This window comes from Prosopis cineraria, unplaced genomic scaffold (assembly GCF_029017545.1).
Source record: "Prosopis cineraria cultivar Desert tree isolate PC_DT_omini unplaced genomic scaffold, ASM2901754v1 PC211, whole genome shotgun sequence".
In the NCBI taxonomy this organism is placed as follows: domain Eukaryota; kingdom Viridiplantae; phylum Streptophyta; class Magnoliopsida; order Fabales; family Fabaceae; genus Prosopis; species Prosopis cineraria.
Window position 1 is genome coordinate 116 of NW_026555538.1, and position 17,150 is coordinate 17,265.

Sequence of the window (17,150 nt, forward strand, 5' to 3'; positions counted from 1 at the left end):
AGTTATTATTATTTTATTAGTTTTAAGGCTCTATAAATAGCCTTAGAGTTTTTCATTTGTATCCGCTTTTGAATATTATTGAAACGAGTTTTTGACAGTTTTGACCTCCTCCCTCATTCTTTCTCTTCCTCCTCCTTTCTCTTATCCCTTCTCTCTCCTCCCTTTTTCTCTTTCCTATTTCACATCAATTTGATACTAGAGCCTGGTTTTACTTGCCTTCCTACACATGAAATCCATTCTTTCAAATCTTTCCAAAGCTACAAATCATCTCACGAGGCCAAGCCATTGGGTCTCAACTTTATTTAAGCTTAGTTGGCAATAGGAGCTACAACATATACAATATGACTATGCTGATCTACCACAAAATGCTCAATGGCAAAAGGATTATGCTCAACAGTATACATATAATGAATATCAACAATAGCATGCCTATCCATCGCAAAAAACTTATTGGCAAGAGAGCCATTGGTATGGTTATGAAAGCAACAATATAAGTACACAAGCCATCAACAGTACAGGCATATTTATTGTGACAATTATAACCGTCGCTCTCTCTAATTGAAGTATGCTAATCATAAGCGATATGAATACAAAGATCATTACCAACATGAGTACATTAAGCAATAACAATATAAGCATCTTAATAGCCACCAACATGATTATATTTATCAATATGAAGATGGTACCTGTTGCCATATGAATATGCTAACTTTCAGGAGAACATAGACCAAATTTTAGCTAAATTGGATCGCTTTCAGCAACAACAAAATTGTTATTTTGACAAGCTTAAGGGGATTGTGGCGAAGTTAAGGAGGCACTTCAGTTAGCAGTGTTAAATAGTAAGTTCGTTATACCTTATTTAGATCTTCAAATTTTAATGGAAAAGTTGTACTTTTCAAGTGAGATTGGCAACAAAAGTGTGATAAGAACCTAGCTCTGGTACCAATTGATGTGAAACAGAAAAGAGGAAAGGGAGGAGAGAGAAGAGATAAAGAGAAAGGAGAAGGAAGAGAAAGAATGAGAGAAAAGGTCGAAACTCTCGAAAATTCTTGTTCAATAATATTCAAAAGTTGAATAAAATGAAAAACTCTAAAGCTATTTATAAAGCCTTAAAACTAATAAACTAATAATAACTTAAATTCAAATTTTAAATTCTAAATCAAAATATATATTAAAAAATACTAATATCTAAGATAATAATAAAATAAATAATAACTCCTGATTCTAATAAATAAAATCATTATTTAAATATCCCCAATGGATAATCTTAATATCTTAAATAAATCCTAATTTTATTAATTAATCATTATCTTATATTCTATCATTTTGATATTTGACTAGCTTAGGAGGGATTGTGGCGAAGTTAAGGAGGCAACATATGAGATTAAGAGAATGATCAATCAATTGAGAAACAAATGAAAGAACAAGCATAAGGAAGCCAACAATGGCAAAAGTTCCTTCCTTGCCAATATAAGATTCTCTAGATAATAATCAAGTTACCCACTATATACTAGTACAAGTGGCTCCATCTCAAAGTGTTTCTATCAAGGGTCAATCTCATCATACTATAACTATCCTTGTCTACAAGTTGCATCTCCTAAGGTCACTCCATTGCTTAATGCTCAAATTCAACAAAACTCTATCTATTGGAAAGGTTTTTTCAGAGATTTCACATCACATGTTTAAACTACTCACTCTTGCCAGCATTTGTTCTTTCACTACCTCATTTGTTGGAAAGGATTTTCAGATCTGTGCACATGGATGAAATTTTATCCCACCCATCCTTCCTCGACTAATTTGTACATCAATTTTAACTCGTCGGGAGACGAGTTCTTCAAGGAGGGGAGAAATGATAGAATATGAGATAATGATTAATTAATATAATTAAAATTTATTTAAAATATAGGAGATTATCCATTAGAGATATTTAAATAAGGATTTTATTCATTAAAATCAGAAGTTATTATTTATTTTATTGTTATCTTAAATAATATAGTATTTTAATATTATATTTAGATTTAGACTTTGAAAGTTTGAAATTAAGTTATTATTATTTATTAATTTTAGGGCTCTATAATAACCTTAAAATTTCTCATTTGTATTCAGCTTTTGAATATTATATAATTTACAATTAATATTAGTGAAATAATAAGTAAAATTAATAAATTAATAATAGATATTACAGTTTATATGACAAAACGATATAATTTACAATTCATATTGATAGATTAACAAATGACGTAAGAGAATTAACAACTCATAATTTTACATCGTAGATAAAATTAATAAATTAAAAAGTACTTTGATCTTTTCACAATTAAAATTATTTTCACTTCAATCTTCCTAAACTAAACTGAAATTTCACTTTTTTTTTAAACTTACTAATAATTAAATCACATCCTTTATCCTTGGTTACAATTCTCCCTAGTTTTTTTTTTGGTTTCGATACAAGCATGTGACATTTTTGTTTGATGGAAAAGGGGAAGGTATGTAACAGTTTTTTGTTTTGGTTTTTTGGTTAGAGAAGTAATGTAACATTTATTACTGAAGTGAAGAGGCATTATATCAGCAAGTATGGAGCTCATAGACGAAAACACAACTACCCGTTCGTGTCGTTCATACGTGCAACTCATGCTTGTAAGCTTTGGTTGAACAGCACAAAGCTCATCTTAATTACTTCAGTCTTTACATCCAAAGTCACAATGCATAACATCTCTCTGCATTTCATTTAAAAGCAAGATCACATTTTACCCACTGCCTATCTCCTTGCTTTCTCAGCTCTCAATCTTCTTATTTCTGGCTGTCTTATGTAGGTTAATGCATCATCTGTAGATTCCCCACTCCCACCACTAACATCTCCATCTCTATCTCCGTCTCCATCTCCGTCTATGTAGATAATATTGTCTCCATCATTACCATCCATCTCTTCTTCCTCATCCCAATCACCATCATATTCTGCATCAATTTCTCCTTCATCGTCGTACTCATCATCGATATTTGCACGCAGAGTGTGAAATTCAGGAGGAGGAGGGCAATCTTCCGTGATAGCCTCGTCTCTCTTTACTACGAGATGCCGGATGACTCGTTCATCTTTGTCCAATAGACTCTTGAACTCATTGATGTATTTGGCATCAACCTCAAAGTTCATCAAAATGTAATGTGCTCTGTCAGCTTTCTTTATCTTGTAAGCTAGTTGTCTCATCCCCCAATCACTGAACCTCCACACTCGGCCTTTCTTCTCCCTTAGAAAGTCTGCAAATTGTGTTTGCACAAGTGTGAAGAGGATAACCAGATCAAGTTAAATTTCACTATTAAGGCAATGTTTATCACTAACACAGAAAGCAATTGTGTCCAGGCTGATGCTAATGAATTGATGCAACAGTTTTATGTTGTTACTCGGCCATGCAGACATCAAATTGGCAATCCAACAATATCATGTATCCAGGAATTTTTTCTCTGCTTGAGTAAATTATATTAGTACAGTTTACCCCTTTAAGGTTAAGCCAGGAATCAATCTAGTTTAGTTGTTACTTAATAGTTTTGGCTTCTGTTTCCAACAAAAATACTACCTCTGGTCCTTATCATACAACATTTTCAACCATTTTATGCATCTTAAAATTTTTTTTTTAATATTATAAAAAAATGAAATGTACTTTCATTTTTACCTTTACTTTATATAATGATACAACTACATTAAATACGTTCACATAATAAAAAAAGATAAAACTGAAAAAAATAGTCTAATTATTTCAAGGTATCCCACATTTTGAACCCAAAATTATTTCTAGAAGCTGTTCTACAAATAGAACTGGAGGGAGTAGTTGTGTAAATACTAATACAATGAATGATTGAAGCATGTTTCACTTGTCCCCTGAAACAATTTCATAAATCTTCTGGGGCCAGAAAGAGAGGTTTGCTAAATCCCAGGCCAGAAAATGAATCACTCAAATATATTGGGAAACTAAGGAACTAATTCTACATAGCATCAGGGAATACGGGCAACAGGAAAAATAAGATTTTGAGAGAAAAATTACCTTGAATTTTCTCATTGACAGCAGCAACCTCTTCTTCATGCTTCTCGTGAATTAAATAAACAATCTCATAGTGGCGCACTGTAAGATTAAAGAATCAAAATATTGTGAGAAAAATCACTTCAAATGCTCATGAGATCTATAAGTCAGTCAGTAAACAAACCTTTTGTTGTCTGCACCTTCATAGAAGACAGGCAGATAATCAAGCATTACAATATTCAGAATTAACATGTTCAGATATATCACTTCAAAGATCAAGTACAAGGAATAGCAACATAAAAACATTATTTTTCTAATCCTTTTTACAGTCTGAAAGGAAAGGATAATTAAGTCAATAACCTACTTACTTTGATCTACATCCAGGTCACTTTCCAGCTCAAGCATCAGAGATTCGTAGAGCTGTCCTGTTAAAAAATAATAATAATAAAATAACAAAAGGCTCAGTACAGTTTCTCTTACCAATTAAATCTTTTAAGAATAGGTGCAAGCAACAAGGAGGGACCGAATAAAAGAATTATGACCACTCACTTTCTTCAGCATCTGCAAACTCTGGGAGAACCTTCCCATCTTCCTCAACTTTCTTCTGAAGTTGGAATAAAGAAACCTCACTTCATTGTCATCCAAAAAATTCAACTCATAATGAAAATCGGCTACACATTAGTGCAAGCGGACAAACAGTCAAGTATTAGAGTCATGTAATACCCTCACTCGTTAGTGAGAGCGATTCTCCATCTAATTAATAGAGCGGAAATAAGATTTCGCAAGAGAGAACATGGCTTGAAATTGAATCATGTCATTTCTACTGATCTTTTCTGAGCTATGAAAATCTTTCAAAGGGTTCAGTTGTTCTCTCAACTAAGCCTAAGAAAACATCATCTAATAGCAGAAAGTATACTAAAAATTGGGATGCAAGAAGAGCAAAACATAGGCTTGTAATTGTACGAAACTAACCTCTTTAAGCAGAACAGCTTCAGGGAAAAACCCAGTGGCCTCGTCGGGTTTTGGTATAAAGCTGTGGCTATCTTCTTTCTTGTCTCTCTTACTGGCCCCCACAATCACTGAAACTGATTTTCTTCGCCCAACGGAGATATTCGTACCAGAAAAGGCAGGGAAGACGACGAAGAATATGAAGGGTTCCCATTTGCGGATATCAAAACAAGGATTGTAATTGAGTCCAATTCCATTGCCTATCATCATCTTTGGAGTCTTCAGTAGAAGATAGGCTGTGGATGAAGTCGGTAGGAGTGCCTCCATGAACAACGTTTAAGAGAGAAATAGCCGAAAAGGTCGCGGCAATAATGTATCCTCGACGCCTCACTAGGTGGTAGCGACTAGCGGCAAGGCAAGGTCGCTTTATCATTAGTATTCCATTATTTTTCTGAAGTTTCAATTCATTTGGTTGGCCCAAAAAAATAAAAATAAAAAAGAAAACTGATTTTGACTTTTGAGAGATGAATTGATATTTTAAAAATATAGACAGACCTGATTTGTAAGGGTTTGAGTTTTAAAATTTAATTTTTTTTTTTTAATTTTATTTTTTAAACTCGACTTTTTTGTAAAGATCTCAAGGCCAGGCTCATAAATTTTTTAAAAAAAATAAAAAATTAAAATAAAATTAAACATTATAAATTAATTAAAATATTTTAAAATTTTTTTGAGCAAAAAATATTTTAAATTAAAAAAATAAATTCTCATAATCTTTTAAAAATTAAACAACACACATTTTGAAGTTTAGTAATAAAATTTAAATCTTGATTAAAAAATAATTTATTTTTTATAAATATACAAACATAATAATTATAGAAAAAATAAAAAATATCAAAAATTTATACTATACATTAGTATTAATTAAATTATATTAAATTAATTTTAAAATAAATTAAAATTAATAATAATTTAATGCGTGTAGGATCATGTGAGCAGGTAATTAGCTTCAAACACGTGTTTTAACCAAAAAATAATAATAATAATAATAATAATACAACAATGCTTGAAAAGCCACCCAAGTTCAAACCCTTTTTTACAGAGCTTATCAAGACCAAGCGCTCAAGTTCGATTATTTTAAAAAAAATTATTTTTAAAATTCAAATCCTTACTTAAAAAGAGCCTTCAAGCCCAGCCCTCCAAATCCTACCTTTTATTCTCAACTCTATCTTGAAGCCTGAGCAATCATTTACTCATTTTTCTCGCAATTGAGCAAGAAGTGGTATTCATGTTTAACTGCTTATTTGACAAAACAAAATTGTAGTAAAATCCACATTGAGGGTTTCCTCTTTTGAAAAAGGAAAATATAATTTTAGTTTCTATAATTTTATCAAGTTTTCACTTTAATTCCTATAGTATGGAAACTATAGAGACCTGAAAAATAAAAATAATCTTCCTAAAACTATAGGAACTAACACTAAAAAAAAAAACTATAAAGACTAAAAACAAAACATAATAAAACTATAAAGGTCAAAGATTGTGTTTTCTTTTTTAGGAAAATAAAGTTTTTCAAAAATTTGTAGTTGTAATATAAATAGAACTCTACCACCTCATTTTATAAGATTTTTTTTTTTTGGAGTAATTTGATATTCTTATTTTTTTAATGGGTAATTTTTCTTACATAATTTAGTCTTCTCACAACCTTCATAGCTAACCTATATTATATCTTTAAAAAAAGAAAATACATAATTTTATCTCAATCCAATCGGTTAGAGTTGTGAAAGCAATCCTTCAATCCTGAATGTATGAACTAGTATTGTTTTGGTTCTAAATGTAATCCTCTATGCTTTTCATATTTATTTTATTCCAAACTATCCCTATAGTTATATTTTCATATGATGTATAAGCTATGATGACAATAATCAAATATAAATTATTAAATAAGGAATATAAAAAAAAAAAAACACAACAACAACACGTTGTATTTAAGCCTCATTTTTCCTTTCAGAGAACAGAATCAAAGCAAAATCTCATAATTGGGCCTTCGGTAAATATCGTGTTCCTTATCCTTGCACCAACAAATGATTAATACCACAATTTTAATTGAGAGAAGCTCCAAAAGTCTGTAAATATCTTATGTGCCATTGCTCTTATTCTATTTCAAACGTTCGTACCAGCAAAAATATAAAGCTGTTTTGCTAATCTAAACGCACCGATTGGTGATAACACCAACATTTGTATGAACATCAGCTGAAAGAGATTAAATATGACGTTTGTGGTTTACTAATATCATCCCTTTGTTAGATCCCTCTCTTCAGTGGCTTGCAAGCATATGGCAACTTGACTGGGAAAATCAAGCGCAACAGGATCATTGCCACATCATCAATTCTTACGGCTATATTGTTGCAGTGTACAGAGCACCCGAAAATTAATGGACACCTGAGGCAATTGGGGAAACTAACACTATACAAGGGGTTCAAACTTCTTCCTCAAGCCTTCATTCAAGCTTCAAGGGCCCACAAATCCTGTCCTTGATAATATAGAAACAAAGATGGCTTTGCTCTCATCGTTGCTTCTTTCCCTTTTTCTTTCTCTTGCTTCCATTTCCACCGCTGCCGCCACCGCTGCCTGATTTAGACGGACTCTCAGCAGCAGCACTGCCACCAAAATTGTCAAACATGCCTGCCTGTGCTGCATTCTGTAACCACTCAAAGAACTCCTCTTCTGTCATGGTTTCCTCCACGTTCATTGTCGGCATCCGACCACCTCTTTGACCAGAATGTGATCCTTTACTTGAACCATGCTTTGATGTTAAGCTAGTGTTCACATGAAAACTCGGTTTATGAGTATTTGCCGGACATCTCATACCCTGCAATAAATATGTTCAGTATTAGTGTCATGTGAATCTTCTAATCTCCATACAAAACCTCAAGGCGCAAGCTTGGAAGCAAGGTAAACTAAAAAAACCAAGCATTTCAGGAAAAGACAAACTGCAGCCCAAGTATCCACTTAGCACTTCTAAATAATAAGCTTTAGCTGCAATATTCACATAATGAAAAACAGTCAGCTTTAAATAGATACTACAAGTATCTATGAAAAACTTCGTCAATTACTCAGAAAGCCTGAATACATCAAACAAATATTTTGCAAAGACGTCAGCTCTGTAAAAGTGACACTAATGGAATCTCATGTCAAGTAACTACAAGTAATACTTGTGGTACTTAAACGGCATGTTTTTCACCACTTATAAACCGTGCTTATGATTGGTTTCCCATACTTACGTAGGTCTCCATCCATTGGTATTAGCTAGTCCAACCTCCACAGAAAAGATTTATGTGGAGGATGCAACCCAGTGGCCGCAATGAGCACCCTGTACCACAATCATCAAGGATGCTATGATGAAGTCCCATGTTGGGTAACCACAGGTAACTCTTGCCGTAGTAGTTATTTTTCCTTACAAGCCAGTTTCTAAGGGTAGGTTTCACATGCTTAAACAAAGACATGCAGCACATACGCTTAACGTTGAGCTGAAACAAATTAAGCTTTTTACAAGCATGTCAACACGATAACCTCACTGCAGAAATATTTCTAATTAACACCTGGTCTCTCAAAAGTCAAATAATATGATGGAAACACAGATTTCATCTTAGAATTATAGTAGGAAACAGCCACAACAGAAAGAAATTATTTTAGGCCTTCATGAAGCTATCCTCTCACAAGCTTCCCTCAAATTAGGCCTACTCTCCACTTTTCCTTAGTGTGCTCTTAGTCACCTTCAGCTTAAACATCTACATAACCCCTTAACAGCCTCCACATGTCCCACACCAGTTTGGGATTCCTCTTTAAGCCCCTATGAACCAATTCATGTTGCCCCTGCTGGCAATTCTCAACAGCCAATTTTTTTCACTCTCTCACAGGCCCTCCTAATTGAGGATATGACATAAGATAAAGAGGACTAAAATTTAAAAAAACAAAACAAAACAAACAAACAGCAGTACCTGACAGGTATACCATTCAGTGGCATCGTATATCTGGCTATCAGCACACACATAGGCAGAAGGCAAATCCACCTGGGAAAAACAGTAAGCATATCATTTTCTGATGTCACAACTAATAGCACATATGCAACCAAAAATTCCATTTTAATACTAGCTTTTAAAAACACTGAAGGCAAGACTACAGTTCCAAAGTGCTTCCCAATAACAACACCTTCTATCCAACATACATGGTACTTTGATCCTCACCTTCTGCAGCAATCCAAAGAGAAATGGCTGGGACAATTGTTCAACCCATCCATCACCATCTTTGGCTTGATGAAAATCTTGGCAATCCTTCAAATGAAACAACACCATGGAAAACATAAGTGCCATGCCAGGGAAAGAAGAAAAGCTTTCTCATCAAGGAAGACATGCTGACAGTACAAAGGAAAATGCAATATGCCTAACTAACAGTCATCTACATAAGCTTCACGGGCTCCATTAAGAGAAAAAGAAATGAAGGAAAACCTGGCACCATCTTGCTCGAGACTTTTGTTTTTTTGTATGTATCCATATATGAAAGCTGCCACACTTTTTGCATGATATTCGCCTTGAATCCCTAAAAAGGTCATCACTGTCTGCATCTGATCGTGTAAATCCTGAAGGAAAGAATCCTTGCCTACCATTCTAGCCAAAACATCCAGAACAAAAGTTAGATCAGGTATTAACACCAAAACTAGAGAGATGACTAAGCATTTTAGCTTTTCCATGAAGTTCAGAGAGCAAGGAAATAATTAAAAAGCATAAAATCAGATGAACCTTCCCTGTGGAGGGGGGGAACAAATGCGTCAGAACACACCATATGTTTGATGTAGTCAAGTTACAATAGTAGGTTTGTGAACTTTGCACCAAAATTGCCATTAAGACACAACAGCTGTTTATCGTGTCAACTTTTCCCATTTCATCTATTCAAATATAGCACGTGTAATAAATCAGAGGAGCAATGCTTCATTTCTATTATGATTTATAAACAATGGTTACCAGTCCTCCCCTCCAGAGTCTTCTATACATCCATAGCTATTTCCATTGGCCATATTGATAAACTTGAATGCTGATCACTATATTCAATGTAAAAATCATACCTTATGGGATTGAGAAGCAGTCTGAAACCTGCGAAATATGCTCAAAAGTTCCTCCCTCCTCAATTCATCATCATATGCTTTTCGTTTCAACGAATCCATAAGAACCTGGGGGATTGATTATGATTGTACAAAAGATTTAGGTGGAATTTTCTCTTTTGACTTTCTGAATGGGCAAAAACATCAAACTTACCTCATACGCATTTTGAAGCTTCTTAAAAGCTTCTGCCGCCTTTTCATCACCCATATTTTTATCAGGATGCACCAACATTGCCTGACATTCAATACAGACGTCTAGTTCAGGATAAGAAATTGTCAAGAAAAACAATAAGCATTAGATAACCAATCAAAGGATCACTAACAATCATGTAAACCTAAGAGTAAAACATATTAGAAAGATTCACTAAGAAAGAAGGCATGGTTAAGCCAGTATTAGGCAAATAGCATCAGCGAATAGCAATAACCTTTTTCCTATATTCCCGTTTCACGAGTGAAGCATCTATGTTCTGATAGCGGGTCAAGCCCAATACTGAGTAATGATCAGAGCAATTCAACAAACGGACAACTTCTTCTTCAGAAGGTAAATCAAAGTCAGCCCCACTTGTTGAAGGTACTCCCGCACTTCGATCAACAGATGGTCCTGGCCCATTTTCAGAGTAAGTATGCATTGGCTCATCACTAGAGAAATCTGGCTGACCTTGCATTCCAGGTCTATGTTCAGGAGAGGCATTGGATTGACTTTGCTGATTTATCCTTTTCTTGAGGAAGTATATTAGCACATCGCTTGAAATAAATGACAGGTTTAAAGCTAATAGCAAGCCAAGCCACCCAGCGTACAACCGAGCACAATAGACAGAATAGACAGTGGTGATAAGTAGTGCAATACGTTCATGGCTCAACTTATATGCCAGTCCTGAATTTTAAATATTGCCAAACATTAGCAAGTTTTCCAGGAAAATGCATGACAATAGCATGTCTCATTGTTCTGTACAAAACATAAACGTGTTGAGATGGTGCAAATGTACTCAGAAAGGCTCAGATACAGAGAAAATGATGCAAACAACATAATAGACCAGCAAATCACCTCCAAGGAAGATGAAAGTTGCAGTTGTCCAAAAGCTGCCATAAATCCACAAGAAAACAACTCCAAGGATTGCAACTACCAAAATTGCAAGGGTAAGCCCAACGAAGAATCCAATTAAGGCAGCCAGGCCCTGACCCGTTATAAGAAACAGTTAGAGTATACAGGAAAACATATATCTTGCTACATGAGGCACTCAAAACCAATTTCAGGACAGCAAATCATGGTGATTCAAATCATGTACAAATCAACTCAATACAGAGGGAGTGTGAGGATGGGAGTTAAGAATTTATCATTTGCTTTGTCCTCAATTGCTGGATTATCATGCAAGTCTTCAGTTCTCAATATAAAATGGCAATTATGAGAACAAGTATATATCTAGAAGTTGCAAATCACTTCCAATACCTCCAGCTTCTGATAGTGAAATTATGACCAAAAAAACAGCTATAGAGTAATTAAGAACGGATCAATATTAATAGATTAAATAGCTATTTTACAGATAAATGATGATGGTAATAAAGAAGTAACAAAGAGTCCACTGTGGTGTCCACCTAAAATCTATACCAGTTGGGCATCAAATGAGACAGGTGGCAGTGAAATACTCATCCAAAGAAGGAATTCTTTCGAGTTAACAACATTCATACTCAATCTACAGTTGGCTCCTTGATAACCAAAACCAAACACCAAAAAATAAGCCAGAAGGGCTGTTAAAATTTCCCACGCCAATCACTTAAACATTTAAAACAACCCATAGATACTTTCAGATAGAAGAGGTTGGAGCTCATGAAAATTTATTTGATCCATTGTTCTCACTATTGAGTACAAACATGAACAATAATATTTAAATTACAAACAAAATCATGAATAACTCGTTCAAATATGTGAAATTGAATTCTCAAAATGTATAATGATACTTTTGGGATCTTCTAAATCAAGTTTCATGATTCATCATTTACATGCTACAACTTCCAACCATGACAAGAGAATGGAGAATCAAAATAGCGAGACCATTAATCTAAAATAATCACCGTTGGCACCTAATGAGCTAAAGATATATAAAATTTATAAACACAGAGGTCACATGTAGAAGTGACAAATAAAACGAGGGTTAAAATATTCAACAAAATATATCTTCTCAATCATAATAATAATAATCAAGACCTAACTTAAAGGTAACAAAAATTATAACTAGAACTTACCAGGATAACAAGAAACTTGAGCATCCCTATCATACCAATGACTGAGAATATGCTGCACCATATAACAGAGAAGAAGGATACAGTCCCCATTCGTACAAAGGAATCAACACCCCTAAGCGCACAGTCCAACCAAAACACTGATAAAAGAAGCATTATGTTCCCAAATTGTAAAAGCCATTTCAGAACAACGGGATATGCCTGCTGAATTTTCATTTTAAGATGTTCACAAGCCTTTAAAATGCTGGACATAAGATATACAAACAATGGCCTCTGTCTGGTTAGCCATGCTGTAAATGCTGTGAAGATGGATGATAACCACAACCTTAATCTCCGAAAATACAAATTATTGGCAAGATCTCCTTTTTCCACAACACTTTTTATGAGAAACCCATTCAGGAAATAGCTCAATCTACTTATTATATTTAGTTGACCTTGATTACTTCTTGGTAATGCCTCATTTTCTTCTTGTATAGGAACTTCCGCATTCTGACTGCACTCTCCTGGATCACTCGTGAAAGACAATGGCTCATCCAGGTCATGCTTAGTAGCCATTCCTTGTTTCTCTTTCCTTGAAATTTTCTCAGAGTTTTGCACATTGTTATTACCATCTCCGGCAGAAGTAGTTTCTTTGGCGTTCTGTGAAAGCCTACTACTATGGTTTCCATTTGAGCACTCTTCTCCAGGAAAGACCTTCACCTTGCCACCTTTGGCATGTCCTTTCACACCTGAAAGCACAGGCCCAGAAACCACTTTTTTGTGGTTCAAACCATGAGGGTCCATTCCATTCTTCTGTTGATTACCCTTCCGAGCCATGAATCATCAATATCTTAAGGAACAGTACAAAGGAGATATCAAATTACGCCATTTTTTACTCCATCAGAAGAAGCAGCATGCCACAATAGTTGTATTAACACTGGTTTCTGGAGCTATAGGATAGAAAGTTTCAGTATGTAATTGCAGGTATCTCAAATCAAGAATTGCAGCTATGAAGGACATGATAACAATTCTATATAAGTCTAGTTTCCACCCAGTTGTAACAGATTATACAGATACACAGTTAACTATTAATATATCATTAACGGAAAATTTCAACCCCCTTGCCGCCAAGCCTCTGGGCTGATTGCAGTTTCCCTATAACAAGGTACTTGAGTATCAGAAAACTCCTGATAACAACTTGAGTTGTGGGTAGGTAGGATAAGTTTTACTTAATATGAAAGATATAGTAACGAGGGTAATATGATGTTAAATACATGTGAGTCACCACAGAAAACATAAGAAGTGCTTCTATAGGCTAAGAAAACTATTTCATGCTAGTAGTGCCCAGTGTGAATGCTTGTGTGCGGATGCAGAATAATCAAGGAGAAGAATCTGACAAATATAAGGTCAATTGCAACTTTAACTACATCTTAGGCTGGTGAACGCAAAGGCTGTGCTTAGATATCGTTATCAGACAGCAACTCAAGTCGTCTTGTGCTAAAGGCCAGTTACGAACACGTTTTAACTCTCTTATTTAACTTGTAATACCCATAGCTTGCGCACAAAGTTTCCAGTTTCATCGGTAAGAAAACTGACACTCGAGAACCCATTTAAGTATTTAAAAAGAAAAACCCCAAGTCCTAGATGTTGCGAAACCCATTATCGTTCATACAGAGACCATATGAAATTCGACGAATATCTCAACAAAAAATGTAAACGAAGACTGCGATAAAGAGGTTGAAGAATACCTAGGTGATGAAAGATTACATGCAAGCAAGAGTGTGAAGCTGGGGATCATCGTTAGAACATACCTTAAACTACCGATGATACAGAGAAGACGCCCAATGGAGAAAAATGAAGAAAGGGAAGATAGAAAAAGAGGTAAATCCCTAAAAGCAGAGGATTGTTGGGTACCAAAAACCCCAGCACATCATTGCTGTTTGGCGTATTTTCATGTTGTAGGAATGGGATGGGGAAGGAATATCAGGGGAAAATGCCAAAAGCTGCGAGCATAAGCTGCAGAGAGAGGGAGCCACTCACGAAGCTGTAGAATGGTAAAGCTCGTTTCTTTGACACAGGACTTGTTATACCTTTCTCTCTCATCCACGAGACTAAAGATGCTGCTCAATGACAATGAGGCACTGTTTGGAAAACTCATTATTCGTGTTCCAAACACGGAAGAGTAGCCTTGCTGCTGATGCTCTCGTGCAGCGCTGACCTCAGCAAAATTTCTTAATTTATTATCATGTTTATAAATTTCTAGAAAAAATAGCTGAAAAATAAAAAATAAATCTCTTTAAAATAAAAATAATAATAATTTAATCTCATCAAATATGATAAATAATAATTTAATTTTATAAAATGTGATAATATTTTTTTAAATTCTAAGTGACCTAATTATTATTAAAAAAATCTTTGAAATAATAAAAATATCCCTTAATTTTAAAAAGTGCAACAGTTTTTTCATTCACAATTCTAATTTAACAAATTATTAAAGTGATTTAAATATTTCAAGCTTTTTCTCACCATTTTTCTTTAATCAATAAGGTGTAATAAAGTTTTTTTTTCATTCACAGCTTTAATTTTAAAATTTACAAGTCTCATTCAGTTAATAATTAAAGTAGTTTAAGCATTCACAATTTTTTCTCATAATTTTTTTAATTTTTAAAATTAAAAAATATTTTTATTATTCCATCAAAAACTTTAATGGCAGTTATGATGTTTAGGACTTAAAAGACACCATTACATTTTGCAGGACTAAATTGCTGTTTGTTTCTATTTTAAAGAGATTTATTTGTTATTCTATCAAAATATTTATGAATATACTGGCCAAACAAAATAAATGTGCAATAGTTAATTAATATTTTATGTGGATTGGTTTTTTTTTTAAACCTAATTAAATGTGCAGTATTGTTATGAGACATTTTATGTTCGGCAATCTTTAGATTAATTGTTGCATAATTTGTTTTGTATTCAGTCACACCTTATTTACAAATAATAAAAGATATATCCAATTATCCACGTCACTTTTAGGCAGGTCTCATTTAATACGATTTTTAAAAGGAGATTTTGCTTTTATGGTAAAAAATCAAGACAAGCAATATTATATGTATTATTTATTTTTTGAGATAATTACATATAAATACCATGGAGTAGACTTATTGATAAATAAGTCTCGTAAAATTTAGAAATCACAAGCAAGTCTTTTAAGACTTGATTGTAATTTGAAATTAGAGTGTAGAGTCAATAATGACCCTATTAAAAATATATTACATCAATTAAATAATTTACAATCACTTTATTAATAATTCATAATTATAACTTTAACTTTTTACATCAAATATTCAAATCTTTTTAACTTTGTACATGTGAAGTTATAATTGCAAAGAATTAAAGTGATAATTTGTAAATTAGTGATGAAGTAGTTGTAAACAATTAGTGTTAAACTTTATTAGTAATGCACAATCAATTTAATTGTTAGATATGTAAAATTATAATTTTGAAAATTTAAAATAATGGTTGTAAATTAATAATAAAATAGTTGTAAATAATTAGCATTAAATTTTTTAATAATGCATAATCGATTTAACTATTAGATATGTAAAGTTATTATTGTAAAAAGTTAAAATATTAGTGTAAATTATTAATAAAATAATTTTAAATTATTTGATTGATATAACATATTTTAATAAAGGCATTGTTATCTTTTGATCCAATTTCAAATAATACTCAAGCCCCAAAAAACTTGATCATTGTTTCTATATTTTACAAGACTTATTTGTAAACTTCTTGAAATGTTTCTAACATTATATTGCATCCTTCTCTTTGTTGGAACACTTCTTTACTTAATTCATTATATTCTTCCGCCATTGTTTCATTTATTTTAAAGAATCCAATTCCTTTTAATAATCACCTTGATTGTATTAAATGGTTAACAAAAATTTGGATAATTATTCTGTTAGAGAAGGCTATAAGACATGTCATCAATCTATCATATTTACTTCACACCTTTTAATAGATTAGTCTCTTATTTAGTCTTTAAAAATTTAGCTTAGAATTGAGGCGTTTTTTTGAAAAATTGCTTGAAAATGTCATCCAACTTCATCTTTTTTAAATTCTTATCATTTTTAAATTAATAAGTTCTGTGTTTTCTATCATCAAAGTGATGAGAGTTTGGAATGTAACACCCTCAAAAATACAAACTGATTTTTCATAAATTATTAATTCAATAAATTATTTTTTTCATTGAACCCTTATCATACCCTTATCATGGTAGAAAAATTTCTACCATGATACATCCAAGACAATATACCACAGGTCTTAAAATATCTCAAAAAAGCAATTAAAACCATGAGGGACAGACATAATCCTCATGGTATGATATTCAAATCAGATCATAAATCAAAAAGGACAGACATAATCCTCTTGGTCATATAAATACTTTTAATAAAAAGGATTAGAGTTTACATGCTTCACAAAGAAGATATGTCTTGAGTTGGCACAAGATACATTGTATAATCTAAAATAAGAAGCAACGTAAAAGATGGTGTCTCATACACCATAGTTATACCTCTGGGGCTTTCTCGGCCGGACTCGCTCCTGTAAAAATGTTAACCATGGGAAATGAGACTTAAAAGTCCCAGTAATCAAAAATTATTATGTAATGATGCATGCGGTTGTAACTAATCATGCGATTGCTAAGTGGGCACACAAAACATTTAACCGAACAATATTTTCAAACAAACCGAACAAATATTTAATTTGCATGACTACACCTTATATCCTCCTTTTGCCATGCTCGGACGCCAAATCACTCGACCAAA

General features: G+C 33.2%; 2 protein-coding genes across 2 annotated transcripts; both read right to left on the minus strand.

The window, feature by feature from the left end:
• Positions 1 to 2,584: 2,584 nt before the first annotated feature.
• LOC129295900 (protein REGULATOR OF FATTY ACID COMPOSITION 3, chloroplastic-like) lies at positions 2,585 to 5,338 on the minus strand. The gene is made up of 5 exons (XM_054934497.1): positions 4,983 to 5,338; positions 4,560 to 4,614; positions 4,379 to 4,435; positions 4,035 to 4,112; positions 2,585 to 3,252 (listed from the first exon to the last, which is right to left on the minus strand). The coding sequence occupies exons 1-5, from the start codon at positions 5,283 to 5,285 to the stop codon at positions 2,759 to 2,761; spliced, it is 987 nt and encodes a 328-aa protein (XP_054790472.1). The 5' UTR covers positions 5,286 to 5,338; the 3' UTR covers positions 2,585 to 2,758.
• A 1,738-nt stretch (positions 5,339 to 7,076) lies between these two features.
• Positions 7,077 to 14,384, minus strand: LOC129295898 (uncharacterized). Its single transcript, XM_054934494.1, has 10 exons — positions 14,139 to 14,384; positions 12,352 to 13,277; positions 11,156 to 11,285; positions 10,536 to 10,984; positions 10,265 to 10,345; positions 10,075 to 10,179; positions 9,461 to 9,619; positions 9,200 to 9,286; positions 8,954 to 9,025; positions 7,077 to 7,824 (listed from the first exon to the last, which is right to left on the minus strand). The coding sequence occupies exons 2-10, from the start codon at positions 13,162 to 13,164 to the stop codon at positions 7,519 to 7,521; spliced, it is 2,202 nt and encodes a 733-aa protein (XP_054790469.1). The 5' UTR covers positions 13,165 to 13,277; positions 14,139 to 14,384; the 3' UTR covers positions 7,077 to 7,518.
• Between the last annotated feature and the right edge of the window lie 2,766 nt (positions 14,385 to 17,150).